Below are 19840 nucleotides of genomic sequence, written 5' to 3'. Positions count from 1 at the left end.
CCATACAGCTGGACTAGTGAGGTCCCCTGGTGAGAGGGGGCTGGGGAGGAAGGCAGGAGCCAGATCACATGGAGTGTTGAGGGCCACAAAAAGGAGTTTGGATTTTATCCTAAATGTGATGGGGCTTTACCAGGAGGTGTCTAAAGCCTTTCTTTTCCAGCTGTGCTGTGGAGAACAGACAGTACAGGAACAGAGTGGCTGGGACACTCGTTATAGAACATCCCCTGATGTGAACATCTGGGTGAGTCACTGCCTTTACCGACATAAGAGCTTACAGATTACAGCTGACATAATGAGAATCACACTACACTCATTAATGATTAGTTTCAGCAAGAGTTCTCTTAAGCTATTCAAAGACCTGAAGATGCTAATTTAAAATGTCTTACAATCTGGACTCACCAGTGAAGGTACATAGAAAAGGTCTAAGAGGGAAGATAACTTGTAGTTTAATTATAAAAAGCTTCCCCAGGAACTTACATCCAAAGAATACCTTAGAGAGACCAGACCCTTGCAACATTTGGCATAGGACTAAGGTGCCCAAACCCATTATGCCTTGTAGGCACAAACCACCTGTGTGTGTCCAGAGACAAGATAAGGCTAGGATGATTTCTGTGGAGTTCAGTAAGTTTTTACACTTGACAGTTAACTAGTACAGAAGACGGTATGTGGTAAAATCATAAAATGGTCTATCACTTCAAATGAGTAAGATCAAATATAAACTCTAGAAGCTCAACCATTTTAGAACTGAGCCAATATGTATTTAAAGGGAATGATTTTTGCCTCCTTCATAGAGAAAACTCAGTCTTCTGACTATACATCGAAACTTCCTAATGCACTTTGCGTATGTTAAAAATATTTGAGGCTACATATAAATATTTAATAAGAAAAGTTAAAAAATGTCAATAGCTTACTGGCTAGCTCTCATGCTTTTACTTTATAGTTCACATTACACATGTAGTAGTCATGAAAGAGTCAGCATCACTAAATCACTGTAAGTCTTCTAGCTATCTTGTCACATGATGAGATAGTGACGGGACACTTAACAGTGACAATTTAGTATCACTTACTTGAATACAATTTTTCCAGTTTTCTTTTGTTGGCTTTTCTTCCACAAGTTTAGTTGCAAATTTAAGGCTTCTCCCATACAATTTATGTACTAATGCATGTTTGTATGCAAATGTTAAAACCTATAATATAAAACAAAATAAAGCTTATCTATGAAATGCTTATATTTTATAGCTTATAGCTTTAATAATGAAAACAAGGCCTTAACAGAAGTTCAGCTTTTAAAATAAACATTTTTACATCAAGCAAATTTCAAAAATGTTTCTGAAAGAACAAAAGTTGAATATTCCACAAAATAACTTATTTGGGGGAAAAAAAATAAAACTGTGATAAACCACTAGCTCTTGGAATCTATACCAAAACACCTCTTTATGCAAAGGGGAGCTAAACATAAATGATTGCAAAAAACACAAATAAAGATAGAAGTACAAAACTATAAGGAGTCATTATGAATGACCAAAACTACAAAAGGGTATAAAGTTAAAAAAAAAAAAAAAAGGTATCATATTGTATAAACATATTCTTACTTTCAATTAATTCCTTTTGTATAAGTTTGTACCTTTAATTATTCCATCTGTCAAATATACTTGTAACCATTTATTCATATTTTTGCCCTCCACTTTTAGAATGTAGAGAACAATCTCAAAGAAAGGAATCCTATCACTTTTATTTGTATTCTAGAGCCAAGCAAAGTGTTCAATTCTTTTCAGTGTAATAAACAGACACATAATACAATGCATCGCCCCTAATACAGCAGTAGTATTATGGCAAACAGGCTCATTGATAAGTTTTTCTACGCTGTTCATCCAGTGTTTGGCCTGCAGGCTCCTTCATCTTTCTCCAGCAGCAAGCACAGCAGGGAGCATGAGGCAGACACGCAACAGTCCTATGTCAGCAATGGCAGCAAACACTGCTCAGGGCCCTGCCTGTTCTTAACACTCACTCATTAGGAACTCTGTGTCCTGTCACCACTCCCATTTGACAGGTAAGAAACCGAGGCATCAGAATTCAGTAACTTGCCCAGGGTCATACAGATCAAGGTGGCAGAAGCAAGATGTGAACTCCAGGGTCCGGTTTCAGATCCAAATTCTTAACCTCTGGTGCCGCACTGAATCCTTCAGTTTCCTGACTCTAACCCCATTTCCCCAGAATGAGCACAGCTGCCATAAAACTAGGCCTATCTCCATTCTACTTCTGAGTTAAAATAAAACATTTAGTTAAATTATAAAAGTACTGTGGTGGGAAAAACTCAGGCATAGAGGAAACTTCTCCTATCTCAGGTCTTTATTATAAATTATCAGTTAATCTAGAAAACAAAAACAGTGGCTTGTGCTGGGTTAGGAGAACTCCACCGATTTCATTTACTTTATTTTTCTTTATCTTCAGAAGAAAGGAAGACTGATAAAAACTTATACTTACAGAATCCCTACTGTAAGAATTATGGTAGAAAGCTTAAAGAGATTTAAAATGTTTTTATAGCCCAAATCCAAAAACTTTATCAATGCTACTTCTAAACTGGGTTTTAAAACTGATGAGCTATAAATCCAGATGATAATTACTTAAAAGTCAAAGGGTTTTGAGAAAAAGAGCATCTAAAGTAACTGGAATGCTGCCCTCTCCATCCCTGATGAATCAGCACAGACGTGGGAAGGCACAAACACAATTTCTAGATGTTCTTCTTTCTAGCTTCAGAGAGAACGGATTTAACTGAAAGGCCACTACACACCATTCTCAGGCTGTTTTCCGAATTAGTTTGGCTAAAGAGCCACTGTGCAGATAGAGAAAAATCTGGTAAAATGATTCTGAAACAGGGAAGATGAAGGTCTCTCTAAACAATGCCTTCTTCAGATCCCAGCACAGCCCCACTCCATAGATTTTCTTCCTCTTCTGACCAGGGAGCTGGGAAACCTGAGAGGAGCCAATGGGGCACCAGGGAGGTTTGTAAGTGACCCCCAAGAACTGTGCCAAAACAAGAAGCACAAAGATTACCTTATTGTCAAAAAGATCAGTCCATTTTGTAGTTTCCCAAAAAGTTAACATCACAGAATCCAGAGTATTTTCTCTTTCCTCCTTTCTCCCTTCGGTATCACTGGAAACAGCCCCATCTTGATCTTGTGCATGAAGCAGATGATCAGCTAGGGCACATCCTTTCCGACAGAGGGCATCCACGAGGGTAGATTTTTGTTTGTCCATATCACTGGGCACCAAATCAAAAAACAATTCATAGATCAGTAAAAGTCCTTGAAAAGTGCAGACTTATCTGTAACTATAAACTCATGCATTCTTTCCCTGAGATTGACAATGCAGGAATGTTGGATAGCTAGGTATATCCATCTGTATCGTACATCAAACAAGATGCCTTAGTTGTAATACCACACTAGCTGCTACATTATACATACAGATTAAACAGTTAGGACAGCTGTGTTTGGTTGAAACAGGATGCCACAAAGTAACAGAAGTGAAAGTCTGTTCAGCTCTAAATTCTGTCAGCTAGATAACTTCATCAGAACAGTATCTTTTAGATAGATTTCTTATAAAGAGCAATTATTACATAGTTTTGAATTGATGTTAGAAGTTCTTTCAGCAGTGAACCTTCATTCATAAGCAGAGCAAACACTAAAATGCTTACTCTGAATGTGCCAGCAACTATTTTAGCACTTTTACATATTAATTCATTTACAGTCAAAACAATTCTGAGTAAGATACTATTAATGATCCCTATTTTGCAAAGGAGGAGGTTGAGGCACACAGATTTGTTCAAGGTCCAACAGTTAGGAAGCAGTAGATCCAGCATTTGAAACTACACAGTGTCTGCTTCTGAAACCCTGCTCTTAATCACGATGGGATGGTAAAACTGCCTTGCTGCAAGGCAGGAATCTGTGCTCTTCTGATGTATCCCAAGTGCCCAGACAATGCCTGGCACAGAACAGAAACTCAATAAACCCTTGCTGAGTGAAATACAGTAACAACCTACACTCCAGGGGATAGTGTTCTTCTTGAGGATACTTGCTTATCTGAGGAATTTTGTCCAACTCATGTCAGACATGCGTAAAAGACAATGAGGATTAAAAGTGATGAGAGCCCACGGAGCGCTCGGACATGGACACACAAACTAACAGTGGGAATGATTCTGAAGGACTCGGAGTGTAATGTGCAACACATGAAATCTTCTGGCACTACAAAATCAACAATTAGTACAAAGGAATTAAAATGAGAAAACAACTTGTTACAAGCCAACAAAGTTACCCACCTTAATAAGTTTGTAATGTAGATAAAATGAAGCCAAAAAAAAGATGCCTGGGATGAAATTTCAGCAAAGTTTCAAAGCTTGAAAGAACCAACTTTCGCTCTTTTTGGGGAAAGGTGCCAGGGAACTGCTTGGTTTACTTTGGACTCAGGAACAAAAGGATTTCTGAGGTGAAGGGCAAGGCTTCTCACTTACTGAGCATCCCCCTCACTGCCCCATCTTTAAGATGCCGGCCACCATCTGAAACATCTTGCCAGTACTTCATTTATACTTTAAAGCAACCCTAGGAGCAGGATACAATTATTGTCCCCATTCCGTGAAGGAGGGAGAGCCTTGGAACAGAACTGGATTGGCAAGGCAGATTTGATCACCCATGGCAATCTGACTGCTTGGTCCTAGCTGCCCAGAGAAGGGTTTGAGGATGCAGAACATAGAGGGTGACAGAGGTGTGCTGTACTTGTCAGTCCTGGACCATATTACCTGCAAGACCTCTTTCTATTTTAGCATTCTCTGATCCAAGAACCTAATATTCCACATATTTGGAATATTCCTTCTCTACCCTCACGTAACTTAGAACTTACTGGCTCAGATCAAATACCTTATTAATCTACGAGGCTTTCTCCACTCAAATGAAACCAGCTCTCTTTCCTACAGGCTCTCACAATGTAAAATACTGTAACTCTTAATCACATCCTAGCTAGCAACTTCATTTTCAGCATCAGAGCATATGCTTTCTAGGAGTAAAGAGTATCCTGTTCTTTTTATGTTCCTCTCAGTGATGCTTTGCCTACAGTGTTTGCTCAATAAACATCTCTGAATCAAATCTAGTTAGTGGTTCTGATCAATGTGGTACTGCTATATTTTAGGAAGAGCTTCAATCAGATACTTTAATGGCCTAAATAAACCGCAGCTTAATTTAACTAAAACTTGAAAATGGAGCGCCTACAAAAAGCTACTATCATTTTTAAGATTAAAAAAGGGCTATCATAATTTCTGATGCATGGGACTGAAGTAAAAGCAGCTTTGCATGAAAATGAGGAATAAATGCTCCACTGCTACTCCGTCTCCAACAAATGCAAACCCTCCCGAGGTTTGCCCAGAAAAGGAACACCTGGACAGGGTACTGTGCGCAGCACAGTATACCTGAGGCCCATGCTGGTTTGGCCAAAGCAAGGCCTGGGGAAAACACCTACATTGTGAGTCAGATAAACCGATCTAGTGTTGCCAAAAACAAACTAGCGTCTCAGCATTTTCACAACGTTCGATGGTTCCTTTCTGGTTTTATTCCACCATCTCTGAAAGTCTTTATAATCTTTAAAGCCAGGACCCTAAGTTCCTGTTATTTTTTGACAGCCACTGGAGTCAGGGTCTGAAATTAAAACTCTGAAAAAAGGGACTAATAAGATTGAAAATACAACTAATCTGGGCAGCCCAGGTGGCTCAGTGGTTTAGCACCGCCTTCAGCCCAGAGCCTGATCCTGGAGACCCCGGATTGAGTCCCACGTCAGGCTCCCTGCATGGAGCCTGCTTCTCCCTCTGCCTGTGTCTTTGCCCCTCTTTCTCTCTGTCTCTTGTGATTAAATAAATCTTAAAAAAAAAAAAAAAGAAAAGAAAAGAAAATACAACTAATCTTGGTTCGTGGCTCACTTTAATCTGGAATTAAGAGTTTCCTCTGTGGACAGTAAGATTCAGGAAAGACAGGCCATAGTATCAGCAGTGCTAAATGGACCTTCATATTTACTGAAATTTCAAACGTGATTTCCTACACACATGAGAGTCCATTTTCTATTTTCACAAACTAAGAAATAGCAGATGCTGGAAGGGATGGGGCAGCTGATAGCAGGGGCCACAGTGAGGTCAACGTAGCCTTAGAGGGGCCAATGTTTCTGCAATGAGCTTCTCACAGGTGATAAAGCCTAGACTCTCCCTCCTGCAATGGGATTAACATGGAATGGAATTGAGGAAGTGCAATGTAGATGACTCTAGTGAGAAGCCAGGAGCCCCACAGGGGACAGGAGACATACGGATATGGCTGTGGGCTGAGGCATACACACCTGAAGACCAGGAGAAAGGGGCTTGTCAGCAGAGGGCAGTTATGAAAGAAATGGAGAGGGTATTCAGACCTAGAGCAAGAGGTCAGGCTCAGAGAGGGCTCTCTACCTCCTCCCACCACCACCACCCAACACAGAAAGGACAGCCAGAAGATGGGTAAGTGCAAGGCAGAGCTGATGCTCTCTTTTTTACTATCAGAAAGAAATGAGGCCTATGAATCCTCTCAAGACAGGTAGGAATGCAAGGGTATCAGAATATGAAAGGACCCGGGCCTGCATGTATCCGGTGTGAATCCGGAATCCGGAATCCGGCTCTCCCATCTCCAGCACTGGCCCCCTAGGCTGGTCATGTATCCTCTGAGCCTTTTTGCTTTTCTGCAGATGCCCCTACGAGGCATGTTATTTAGAAGATTAAGTTTAAATGAGGTATTTAACAGGCCCCAAATAATTCCTTGTACATAACTGGCACTTTACAAATGGACAACAAAACAGCAACATTTGAGATTACTCCTTTAGAAGGTGGGAAAGGACGCACACCATGCCAACAATCTAATCTGAAGAAATTTTATTCTGCTTGAAAACTACTGCTTGTAGATTCGTAACAGCTGTAATATTAGTATAAATAATGTAATACCAAGAGTTCTAGAAGTTTAGAATCAGGAACTTGATAGAGAAAGAAGTATTGACTGAAGAAGCTGAAGGAATCACTTTAATAGCTCTAGGAGGAGGCAAGATTTCCACCCTCGCAGGTGATGACCCTTGGGTGAAACTAAACCAAAGTGACAAAGGGAAAGCTGGTATCAGGAGAACTTCACAAGATGGTCCTGAGAATTAAGGAAGGTGAAAGGGAGGTTGAGGGACCGTCACAGACCGTGTGGGAGCCATGCGTTCAACTACCACCACCCAGCGATGCCTCTTGCTTTACAGGTCACACTAGGTTTTTTTAAAGCTAAGCCATAAACTTCCCTCCCTTCACCCCAAATGATACGGTAACAACAGTTCCTAACTCAAGTTGCTAGGTGACGGTTTCAACCTAACTTTGTTTGTGTTACCAGGCATTACAAACTAAATCTGGGCTTTTCCTGGTTTTAATCAACGAAGAGTTTAGAAAGTAATCTTATAGAATGTTATGTGTTTGCCTTCTCCAGATGTCCAGTTCCCACAAATCCCCAGGGGCAGGACTGTTTGATCACAGATACTCAAGTCTCTCCACCACAACAGCACCTAATGGTAGAGAAAACAAACTCCTTTTCTTTTGCTTAATCTCAAATGACTGAAGAAAATTATTACAAAATATCTTAAGGGTGGAGTATCCAAATACTGATAGTTCTAGGGACGTAACACATATCAAAAAAGAAGAATATTCTCAACGATTTTAAAAAGTAACTAAGAAATGAGATGCAAGAAAGATTATTTACTGGTTAGGTACTTTTTTATAGTAGCTGCATCGGGCCTGGGGTCAGTCTTCATTGCCATATAAACCGCTAGGGCTGTTTGATCTATATGAGAAATAACAGCGTCTGCAGCTTCAACAATTTCATTAAGTCTTTTCATCCGCTCCTAGGGAGGAAAAAAAGAATAAATAAGAAATAGGTGTACCAATGAGTACACCAAATTACCTTTGCTTCCTCTGTCTCAACCACGAGAATCCCAAGTCCAGAGTGAGAGGGCTGGGCAGTCTACCCGCAGAGTCTAGCTACAATCACCACAGTCAGTGCTCATGTGCTCTCAGCAATTTGCTCCTCACTTGTGAGTCTCAGAGGTCTCCTTTCAACACCTTCAGGTTCACTCTGAACCCTGGAGAATTTTTAATTGATTATAGCTAGCACCTTCCTACTGGTCAACAAGAGCTGGCCCACGTTAAGACAGTTTGGAACTACGGCCAATTCTTAAAAATTAGCATCAGTAACAAAGTTGATGCACAGTAGGAGTTCTTAGTTTGCTGCATGTGTTTAGAATTACAGGAGGCCAGGACTGCTGCCTTGAGGTGAATGTCAGAAAAGCAATCCTAGGATATCTTACCTATTCCTCCTCCCAATGACAAAAATGTGAGCAGGAATACTATACTGAACCCACAGTAATGGCTAAGTGTCCTGTCATTACCTTAGTGAAAATAGTTAATAGAACACTCAATCTGAAGAAACATGTTTTCATCTGGCAAGAACACAAGACAAATATAAGGCTGCATTTTTATTCAACGTATATACCTTATCTAATGTTACAAACAAAATGAAATACTCATATTAAGAATGAACACGTCCAACCTTTTCAGCATCCAACTGATGAAGTCTTGCAACATACAGAGGAAGATAATTAGGATATGTTTCTTTCAATTCATTATAAATGTCACTAGAATCCAACCTATGTATATAAGAAAGAGATAAACATTGTATTTCATTTCTTTTAGAAAGAAAACAATTTTTGTCTTCCCTATTATTTAACATTGCTTTGAAGTTCCAGTCTATAACATAAGGCATCAACCTGAGATAAAATTACTGACAATGACTATCATTATTTGCAGGTATTAACTATGCTTAACCTAGAAAAAAAAAATCAAATTGTTAAGCATCAAGTTTTCACACATACCAGGTATAGACGCATAAAGAGGAGGAAAAAACATTCAAATAAGCAAGAGAGATGAAAAGACCTAGAAATGTCTAAAATGTATTAGAAATACGTAAACTTTTCTGAAAAATCTCAAGTCTTAGTTGAATGAAGACACATTCCATGTCCCTGTATGGGGAGTTGAATAAAGCTGTGAATTCTTCTGATAAAATAGGTGAGGGGGTGTAGTGGCCAGGGGTTTCTTCCTGGCTTGCCTTGCCTGCCATGAAACCACTGCTTCCTGGGCTGCGCTGGGGTGGAAGGGGCCCCAGTGCTCTCAGCAGCAGCATGTCCAAGGCAGGCCCTCTGCTCCACCCTTTCTCCCCCCTACATTCGCTCATAACTCAGCCTTAGCACCAGGTAGCTGAGTCATACATGAGCACCAGCTCCTCCCAGGAGGAGAGTCCTCTGGGAGCTGAGGGGTGAGGGAGTGGCCTTGGCACAGATAACAAAGATTCTCACTTTTCTTCCTGAACTTTAGATATTCTTGAATAGATGTTTCTTCATCATTTGCTGTATGCCCTTACTACTATCTCCAAAGGTTTGAAGACTGATTTTTAAAAAAAGGATTTTCACTAGTTTCCAGGGGATACTAGTATTTTCAACTGTTTACAATATCCTATAATCAGACTTACAGACTTTGACTTCTGGTGGAGATACAGGCAGGTTTTAAGTGAAAAGGTAAGTTTGAATGTAGACAGACACTGTAACTTCAATCCTTGGGAATTATTTTTACAATATGATGTCTGTTCTCTATAAGACTGCAGGACTGAAAGGGTGCATACATATTTAGCTAATGAGGACTCTCATAGGAAAGCAGTGGTCAGAGAGATACTACATAACACAAATGGAAAAAGCAATCCATTTAACAGGAGAATAAATTCCTATTATGTAAAAAGTAAGCTACAAGTCAAAAAATAAGCTGGGGGAAAATGTGTCCAAGTACAGCAAAGCATTAATATCTTTTATGTTAAAAAGTTAAAAGAAAAATCTGATATCCCAACAGAAAAAGAGTACAGAACATGTTCAACTGACAGAAGCTTCACAAAAAACGCAATAATAGCATTTAAAAAGCTCAAATTTCATAACTTAGGATATGCAATTTAAGACTATGATCATGGCATTTTCTTTTTTCACCCTCTAGAAGCAAGGCTTTATTTTCAATTCCATGGCTCAGCTTGGGCAAAGGTATAGTGAACAAAACAGGCTCCACCATAAACTACTGAAGGGAGTTGAAATTGTGACATTCCCTCTAGAAAGCAATCTGGTAAAACATATTAAGGCAATTTTTAGTATTAATAATACTGATTCAATAATTATACTTTCAAGATGCAATCTGATGGATATTTAAAGAAACTACATGTATAAAAATGTGCATCACAGCACCACAGAGAAAAGCTATAAATACCATACACCAAAGAGAGTATTTAAGTGGGTTATATTTCATTAATAGGACCACATAATAGTCATTAAAATGGTACTTTAAAGGACTATTAAATGACCCAAGAAATGCTCATCATCAAATAGTAATTGGAAAACTAGGACACGATGTAATTCACACTGCTACATGCAGAGAAAATAACAATAGGATAATGATTTCTCTGTATTTTACAGAGAAAATAACAGGACAATGATTACCTTTGCAGAGTAGGAAAAAGGTGATCTTTATTTTCTTCTTTATACTTTCCAATAAAATTCTCTTCCAAGAGCAAATCAGAATTAAGTAGTTAAAATAAAAGCGCCTGTAGCCCTACCACCCATTGTTAATATTCTGAATAGAGCCCATGCACATACACATCTCACTTCTCATTGTAAATGGGAAAATAAAAGTAAACACTTAGAGGATTAAAATCCACTAAAACTTACTTTGTCATCCACTGAATTTTAAGGTCTCGTAATGCTTCAGTGAACTCCTCTTTCAAATCTTTCTCTTTTTCTGCGTCTTTTTCTTTATCTTTGCTGCCGTTCTTCGTCTTTGTTGGTGGAGGTATTAAGTAGTAATGAACGGGGATCACATCCTATGAACGTGGAGAGTCTCAGATTAACATGCTTCAACATATTTTAAATCATCTTCAGTACCTGAATATCCCAAAACAGAGGCTGCACTCAGTTGTATTACATCATATTCCAGATCCCAAGGGCCACAATACATAAAAAATTCCAATGTGTGATCAAAGGACTTTTCTCCCAAACTTTTAAAGTATTGATGCTTCTAAATCTCCTTTAAAATAAAGGAAGCAAGGGATGCCTGGCTGCCTCAGTGGGTGGAACATGTGCCTCTTGATCTTGGGGTTGTGGGTTTGATCCCCACACTGGGTGTAGAGATTACTTAAAAATAAAATCTTAAAAAAGAATAAAATAGAGGAAGAAAAAACTTTCCTCCGTATGAGTGTAGCTGGTATTCTTAGTTTTACTTGATAGACTGGATTACAGAAAGTACTAATTACCAAAGTCTACTGAGCTTTCCCATCTTCTACTTGAGAAGGGAAGGAAAGAACTTAGAATTTTAAACTTAGAATTTAAAAAGAGGAAAGAACCTCTTTTTAAAGTAAATTTAAAGAGAAATGTCTTCAATCAAGAGGACTTCTTGAGGCCTTGTGATGTGCCAGGTAACGTGCTAGGAGGTAAGCAACAAAGCAGACAATGCTCCTGCCCTCTAGGAGCATAGCGTGGTGGGGATGCAGACAACATACAGGTAGCAAACAGCTTCAGAAACCACCACAGGATATGAAGATGAAGAAACAATGCAGGGACAGAACAGCTGCTAGGTGAAGTGAGGAAAACAGTGAGGAAGGGGTGCTGAAAAGCCACTCTGAAACAGGGAACATCCCATCAAAGTGAACCTCCATGACCTAAGCACAGGAACATCAATCGACCTAAGTGACCAGAATGAGGAGAGGAAGAAATATCTGGAGACAAAAGACGAGCACATGCAAAACCCTGAGCCCGAGTTAGAGGCAAGCACAGCTGGGTGCACTGAGCAAGTAGGCAGCGATCACAGGAAGTAGGGCTGATAAAACAGTACAGAAATACAGATGTTATTCTAAATGCACCAGGAAGCCTACCAGGAGAGTTGTAGGCAAGGCAGTGATAGGATTCAGGATTTCTGCTTTTTATTTAATGTCTTTGGATCCTTATCTGGATGAAAAATATTGGTTTGTTTTTAATAACTTTTCCTGCTGCTTGGAGAATGGACGATAGAGGGCAGAAGTTGAAAGGAGAGAGACAAGTTAGGAAGTGAGCCCAGACTCCCAACACTGCTCTGATCTAAAGAATGGGCTGTACAAGAGGAAGATGTGGACGGATTTAGAATCTGTGAAGGCAGAACAGACAGTGCTTGCTGACGGTGTTTAAAACTAGGGGACAAATGAATCTGGGCAGGACTGGCGGTGGGGTGGGGAAGGAAGTCCAGGCCTTGACCCAAAGCGTTCTACTGTCTCAAAGATGTTCAGGAGTGAGGGAGACAAACACCAGAGGGGCTCTGCAGATGAACCGGCAGAAAGAAAGAGTGGTCAGCCAGTGACAGTGGAGGTGGTGCCAGTAGGGAGAAGGACACGGCTGCAGAACTGGGCAGCAGTGGCTGGTCACCACAAGAGACACGCAATCTCTGTGGACAGTGGGGGTAAGGGCTGACCGAGAAAGAGATGCAGGGAAAACAGGAGGTAAAATAAGCATAGTAGTTCCTTTGAGAAGCTTTGCTTTGAAAAGAGTAATGTGTTGTTATATCTAATTACACCTGTTTCCATCTATTCTGTTAAAGCACATTAAGTCTCCACTTGTGAAAACTAAGGGTGTCTGGGAAATGAAATCCCCTATTAGACTCGGTAGATCTGATCTGGTATAATAACCAGGTGTCCTTAATTAAATCATTAAGTCAATTTCTCCAATTCTGTCTTCAAGTTTATATTAACAACACTAAATTAAAACCTTTTTTGTTTTAATTAACAAAATTTCTAAAATAGGAAAAAATGATGTTACCAAGACTTTTACTCCCCTAATCACAGTAATTTCAGAAAAAAACTCAAGTTGAGACAAAAAAATAGTATTGCAAGTCCCACCTTGTCCCAAATAGGATTCTCAGGTGTAAATACAATGTACATATGCCCATGTTAGCAATGTTCACCATTAAATTTTATTTGGGGGTATAATTATAATAGCAGATATAAGGAACTACTGTTACAGTAGTTCTAATAGCATTCCAACGTAAAACAGAAACTATTACTTCAATATGACTCATTTAAAGCACATAAAACCAACTCATGTGACATGACCACACAAATCCACTTTCAGCCATTTCAGTGCCATGCTGTCTGAGGTCAGGAGCCAGCGCCTGCAAGCCAAGGTCGCATGTGCAGTGTGGGGGCTGGGGAAAAGAAACGGGTTCTGCTTGGGCAAGCTCCTCAGGACTTTGCTACTCATTTTTCTTCCCTCCTCTTGAGTTCACTTTCCTCAGTGGGCACTGCCTGGGCAAAAAGTGTAAAATCTGAGTTGCTAATTAACCCTAAGTTCTTAGGGGAACAGGTCATATCAGTGTCATCTGTACAGCATGAACAATATACTGAAGAAACTGAGGGGCAGAGACAGCCCCCAACATCTACCCTCTGTTCATGTAGTCCTGCTCTCTCTGGAATCCTGCTTGTGTACTTCCACCGCACTAGAACATAGACAACACCTGCCCAGAGAAAGGCACTGCCCAGAGGAGGGCACCTGCTTGGAGGAAGACACCTGGCCGTGTTGATGCTAATCTAACCTGAGCCTCCCTTACTCCCCACTCCTCTTTGCCTGATTAGAGAGAGGGGCAACTTTTAGGATGGGAAGGAAATCTCCGTTGTGAGGCAATTCTCCTCTGAGGCTCAAAGGTAAGGCATTTGCTATTATGTTTTAGTACAGAAGAGAGAAAACAGAATTGAATTTAAAATGAGCAATGCATTAACTTATGATTAACAATAAACTCTAAAAAAGATCTATAAATAGAAACCCTGTACTATGGCAACCATAAACTACCACTAAAAGCACAAGAGACAGGGAGTTTGTGATGAATGGCCTGGGGTGGGTGGGTGGGAATCAAAGTTTTCTGATCAGCATTTTATATATTAAATATATCAAATTAGCAATTATAAGTGTTAATATAATCCTATATTTCAGGACAGTAATTTTTATTATTAAAAATTATGAACATGGCAGCTTTAATTCCTAATCAAGAGAAAAAATGGAGTTATTTTTTGTTTTATCATGTTTACCTGTTTTTTTTTTGTCAGTATTTTTTCAACTCACTTCTCAAGGACTTACTATGGGGTCAATTTAATAGAAATTGTTTTCTACCATTTTAAGTCTTGAGAAACCTTGATTATGATTTAAAAAGATAGTCAAGAGGAATCTTCAGAGAAGAGATGCTTAAGTTCTCTATAGTAGATACTTCACACTAAGTTTTTTAAAAAAACATATTATTTCTGCTATTTACCATATATTTTGACAGTGTTGAATAATATCCCTTAGAAAGTCAAATCTACCTGCAAAAACAGTAATTATTCTTTGGGTAACATAACATACTGCCATTTAAATTTTGGTTCAAAATTATAATTTCCTTAGTTCTTAAATTATTAATAGCTAAATTCAAAACTTGAATACCTTTATGCAAAACTGAGATAGTTATTTTAAAGATTAAAATCATACTGGAATGCTATTTAACATCTGTTAAAAGTAAGCACACTCTTTTATATGACAATGAACTTAAAAAAGATAACCCGCATTTTCCAAATCAAAAGTCACTGAGACCCAAAAGGACAAATCCATTGAGGATTATGCACCAAAAGCTAGTTGGTATTTTGTTCAGGCAATAAATTAATATATGGGTCTTTTTCATAATGAGACTACAAAACAGGGTGAAATGGGAAGAGGTAACTTAAGTTGCCAAGCTCTTTATATAAAGCTTTCCTAACTATCAAGTAATAAGAACCTTCCTGGTCATTTGAGAGTTTCCTATTTTATACAACTTTATCCAAACAAAATCCACCAAAACTCCCAAAAAAACCAACCAAAATATACAATAGGAGGAGAAAATCCCAGCTCTGCCTTTGTGATAAGCACCTTCTATTTTTAATGGGCTCCTAGAAGACCTTTTCCTCATTTTCTAAAGCAGTGGCTCTCAAGCTATTTTCAGGATGACCCAAAGATAAGCAATCTATAAATAAAAAGACATTAGTTTTATGAGTCTGATGAATGACATTTTTCTACTTTATTCTGTTTTCATTTTAAAGCTAGTTATATCTCATTAAATGAATGTACATGGCCCACAAATGGGTCATAGTTCTCAGCTGAGAAATGCTGGTCTGTAGTGAAGCAGATACTCCTTTAACTGGAAACATGTTTCCCAGTGGGCATTTTGTTTCAACAAAGTGTTTACTATTACATAATAATATAGACATTACTGAAGTCTCTTTAATAAAGGAACTTCATGTATTCTAAAATAGGGATCCCCAGGTTCATGTCACTATGAATTAAAAAACAGAGTTATCTTTTATTTATACTTTAAAATACAAGTTCTCCTTGGCAATGCTTCCCACTTGAACATGAGAAATCACTAAAATGATAAATGGTGCAGCAGGTCTTCACCAGAGAGCTCACTGAATACATCTATCCCTTTCTCTAAGTACACCTGAAGTAGAATTTTGTTTTTTTTAATTTAAACTTGGCTCTAGCAGTAAATCAGAGATTGTCTAATAAGCTGGGGAAGTGATTGATGGTCTTAAAGTTGCTTGTGTTCTTAGTGTAAATTCTAATGTGGGGTCAGTAGTCCTTATTTCTGTTCCTCCTGTCCACTGCTCTGTCTCTTCTCTTCCAGTACTTTGATGACACAAGAGCAGGGAATAAACTTTTTTTTCAAATATCTTAATAATAATATTTTAATAATCAAATCATCCAATTTAAAATGGTTTTTTGACTTTAAAAATAATTGTTTTGGCTTATATAGCTAGGAAAAAAAACATATTCATTCACAAAGTAGGATTTTAGATATGCAAAATTTCAAATATTACTATTTGGCAGCATATGTGCAGTTAAGAAATGAATAGTATTAAATTTCTTTTTTAGACACATATAAAACAGGGATCTTCCATCAATTTATGGCAGGAAAAAAAAAACACTTCAGGAAAGCAGTATGTCAACACTGACAAGCTAAAAGCACTATACTGCAGAACTTAAAGAAAGGAAACTAAGGGAGAGATTTTTTAAAAAGATTTATAATAGGTTACAGAAAAAAAAGTTAACTAATATGCAAATAAGGCTTTAAGACATCTTTTTTAAGAACTGACAATCAGTACCTTTTTAAATTTTCCTTGTCGTTTTGCTGCAGACTGCCCCTGGGAGTTAGAACGACATTCTGTAAGAAAACATGCACAATCTACACAGGATGGAGACACCACCTCTTTCTAATTGTCTTCCAGTTTACGTCCCACCTGCATGTGTCTCGGTACTTAGAGGGGTCAGGTCTATGATCAAAGTGGCAAGCTTTTAAAGAAAGCAACACTGCCACTTCCATTTTAATAAAAAGGCAATCGAATATGTTATTCTTAAGGGCAAGTGTTTTTCAACTCTGTATTTGAAAAATTTAGTACAGCAAACCATTAGTTATCAACACACTTTTGAAAACATTAAATTTAGCTGACAGTCCAGAGTCTGATTTCAAGGACATCACAACCACCGCACACACCTAGGCATCATCATTCAAGGTGACCATGAAAGTCAGAAGTAAAACAACAGTCACCTTCTCAGCTACCAAACCAGTGAGAAATGCCAAACTATGGAGGGAAGATTACACAAACAAGATGCTGGTGTAATGAACTCTGAACCTTTAGGTTTTTGCTCCCTCAAGTAAATCTACCCCATAAGTAATTACCTAGTAAGTAGTATCTACAGTTAATCTCACACTCCTATAATTTATGCCTCTGAAAGAACATTGGTAGGAAGTAGTAACTATCTCTGAACTGCTAAAAAGGGCACTTTGAATAACAATGCTTTTCTGTCATAATCATCACAAGGAAGCAGACACCTGAGAAGAATTATCTGGGTGAGAACCCCATAGTGGAAGCAGCCCTGCTGCCCAGGAAATGAAGCCTACAAAAAAGACCAGGACTTCTTAAATCAGCGCATCAATGAATTCCAATGTCACTGAGTACTGATTCACTTCAAATAATACTATATCTATAAATATGTACAGTTGACCCTTGGACAACATGGGGGCTGGGGATACCATTCCCACCTCCAGTCGAAAATCCTTGTGTAACTTTTGATTCCCCCAAAACATAACTAATGAACAGCCTACTGCTGACTGGAAGCCATAATAACAACATAAACAGTCAAAGAACATATTAATTTGTATATATTCTTACATTAAGCTACAGAAAACAGTATATTACTGAGAGAATCACAAGGAAAATATATTTACAGTACTGTACTGTATTTACTGTGGGGGGGGAACCCACATAGAAGTTGACCACACAGTTCACATCCATGTTGTTCAGGGTCAATTGCAGTATCAATCAAAATGAGACTCAAGAAATGTCAGGGTAAACAATTTTTTTCAAAGCACAGAATTCCTAAGTGATGCTTCCAAGACAGCAGTAAGTGACCTCTGGTTCAACAGTGGCAAGAAGTAAGTATACTTGTTAAGATGCAAGAAATCTATTCATCTGGATAATAGCCTTTATGATTCCAGCATCACGTTGCAGACCACTATTTAAGAACTGATTCTAAGAAGAAATGCAAAACTGTAAGAATGACAACCTTTTGTTGGCATTGAGCTAATATGTGACAGATCCACATAAGTATTATTCTCATATTAAATTTATAATAAAAACAGATGGAAAAGTTAAAATAAGTACCTATCCAGTTTTAATATTTATCTTTAAAATGTAACAACCAGAAACAAGTTTTTCATAGTATAATTTTGAACTATAAAAGGTAAATGCCAAAGGAAGTATCTCATAATTATCTACACAATTAGGCAAAATTTCAACAAGAGAAAGGTCTGTACAAGTGAGAAAAATACTGTTAGAAATAATTGTTCTGATTTTCTAGAAGTGGCCCAAGAAGACCTGACTTATTTTTATATCCACAATATTAATTTGATTAAAATCCTATAAAATGTTCCAATTTTAAACATCTCATTCACTTAAGCCAAGTTTAATCTGGACCTATACATTTTTCAGGGAAATTCAAGTATATTAGTCATGCAAGGTACAACCTGTTCAGGGCCCGAGTACTTAGGCTTGGGAAAAAGAATATTAAATATTTTAAAATATAGTCAAAATATTAATTGACTTTACTAGTAATTTGAAAAATACTAATATTTTCTTTCCTCCCAGGGAGATCTCATTCTTAGAATCTCATTCTAAAGTGTGGGATTAATTCCCAACTTTTAAAAGAAAGAGAATTTTGGAATAGGTAATTTCAGTGTAAAAGGAAAAAAAAAAAAAAAAGCATACTTACAGCTTTCTTTCCAAGTTCAGTCTTTGACAATGTTAAGGATCCTGCAAGGTAGCATCCAGGTCCTGCCCCTTTAGGTATTCTAATAAGAAAGTTCAAAAGAGAAAAAAATGGAACTAAAGAGAAAGTCTCAGAAAGATAACCAGGGATCAAAAACATCAAAACAATCATATTCTGAAATAATTCCCATAGCTTAGATTTCAAAAATCAAAGGAAGAAATCATCTTAGTCTGAAATAAAATGGTAAGTGACAACATTCCATCAATCTAACCCAATGTAATGAGCTCGAGTGAAAAGATTACAGTATTTAAGACACACAGTGTAAGCAACACTGTCACTTACTTGTCATCAGGTAAGGAAGTTACAAAGAATGGTTGGTTATATTTGGGTGGTAATGTCAAATTACTTGATTTCTTCTTTCCTAGAAGTGCAAGGCTATGGTTTTCATGAATATCTAAGCTCAAGGTATTTGACAACCTATGAGAAACAATGAATGGAAGATCTTTAAGACGTTCCAAATCACTGATCTGCTCATGACGAATCTGTAGTCGAATTGTGTAATCTCCTTTCTCCAGTTTCAAAGAATACTAAAAAATACAAAGAACATTTGGAAAAAGTAAAGTTTAGTCAAGTAAACAGAAATCATAGTAAGAGGATAAACAGGAACAGTTACCACGTACAAAGCACTTACACTATGTGAGGAACAGTGTGCGTGAAAGCACTTACAGTATGTGAGGAACAGCGTGCGTGCATGCTCAAGACAAATATACACACAAGTGTGTATACACAACTGGTAGTCTTTATATCACCAAAATGCCACACACCTCTTTATCACAGACAGGAAAAACGGAGCCAGCAGAGATCGAGGAATACAAACCCATTTGTGCTCCATCTGGTTAATTAACCTGCTCAGGAGCTTGGCACACTGTTTCTTCTGAGATTTTAAAAGTAACAAAGTAATGGCACTGGAATAATCCAGTCTGTACTGAGGAGATGTGGCTTGGCTTGCTTTGAGAAAAAAAGAAATCATTCCCTGAGGAGTTAACTGGAAAATACTTGCACAAATTATTTTCATTATTTGCATAAAATTATAGATGTTATAGGAAATACCTCATTTCTTTGTAACAATATTTTAATCAGGGATGAAATTTCTATAAAATATAAGATGAAAAGTTTTTCTATCTTTAAAACATTAGTGCGAAGCACAGTGCTTGGCATACACTAAGTGTTGAATACATCACTGTCTCACGAAGAAATAAATTTGAAAGTTCTAGTAAACACTTGGCACTGCTATAGTGCTTTTCATCCAATTTAGACCTGGATCATTTCAAGATACTCAAATTGTCTTGGAAGATTTGCTGTCAGCCTTCAGAAAGGTGGAAGCAGTGGG

The 19840-nt window shown here is 38.0% G+C and overlaps 1 protein-coding gene across 4 annotated transcripts in view; it reads right to left on the bottom strand.

The window, feature by feature from the left end:
* The window catches only part of TPP2 (tripeptidyl peptidase 2), a 70645-nt gene that overhangs the window by 1584 nt on the left and 49221 nt on the right, over positions 1-19840 (bottom strand). Inside the window, exons 22-29 of one of the 4 annotated variants that reach the window (XM_038569996.1) lie at positions 18793-19037; positions 18454-18532; positions 16287-16325; positions 10834-10985; positions 8628-8724; positions 7793-7923; positions 3055-3262; positions 1068-1187 (exon numbers count right to left, since the gene is read on the bottom strand). In XM_038569996.1, coding sequence (XP_038425924.1) covers positions 1068-1187; positions 3055-3262; positions 7793-7923; positions 8628-8724; positions 10834-10985; positions 16287-16325; positions 18454-18532; positions 18793-19037 — 1071 coding nt within the window. Of the gene's footprint in view, positions 1-1067; positions 1188-3054; positions 3263-7781; positions 7924-8627; positions 8725-10833; positions 10986-15054; positions 15149-16286; positions 16346-18453; positions 18533-18792; positions 19038-19840 lie in introns of those variants that run through there. The other 3 variants (XM_038569997.1, XM_038569998.1, XR_005376545.1) reach the window with 3 other exon arrangements.

This window comes from Canis lupus, chromosome 22 (genome assembly GCF_011100685.1).
Source record: "Canis lupus familiaris isolate Mischka breed German Shepherd chromosome 22, alternate assembly UU_Cfam_GSD_1.0, whole genome shotgun sequence".
Taxonomy (NCBI): Eukaryota; Metazoa; Chordata; class Mammalia; order Carnivora; family Canidae; genus Canis; species Canis lupus.
Note: the sequence above shows the minus strand (reverse complement) of the source record. Positions and strands in the feature narration are given on the sequence as shown.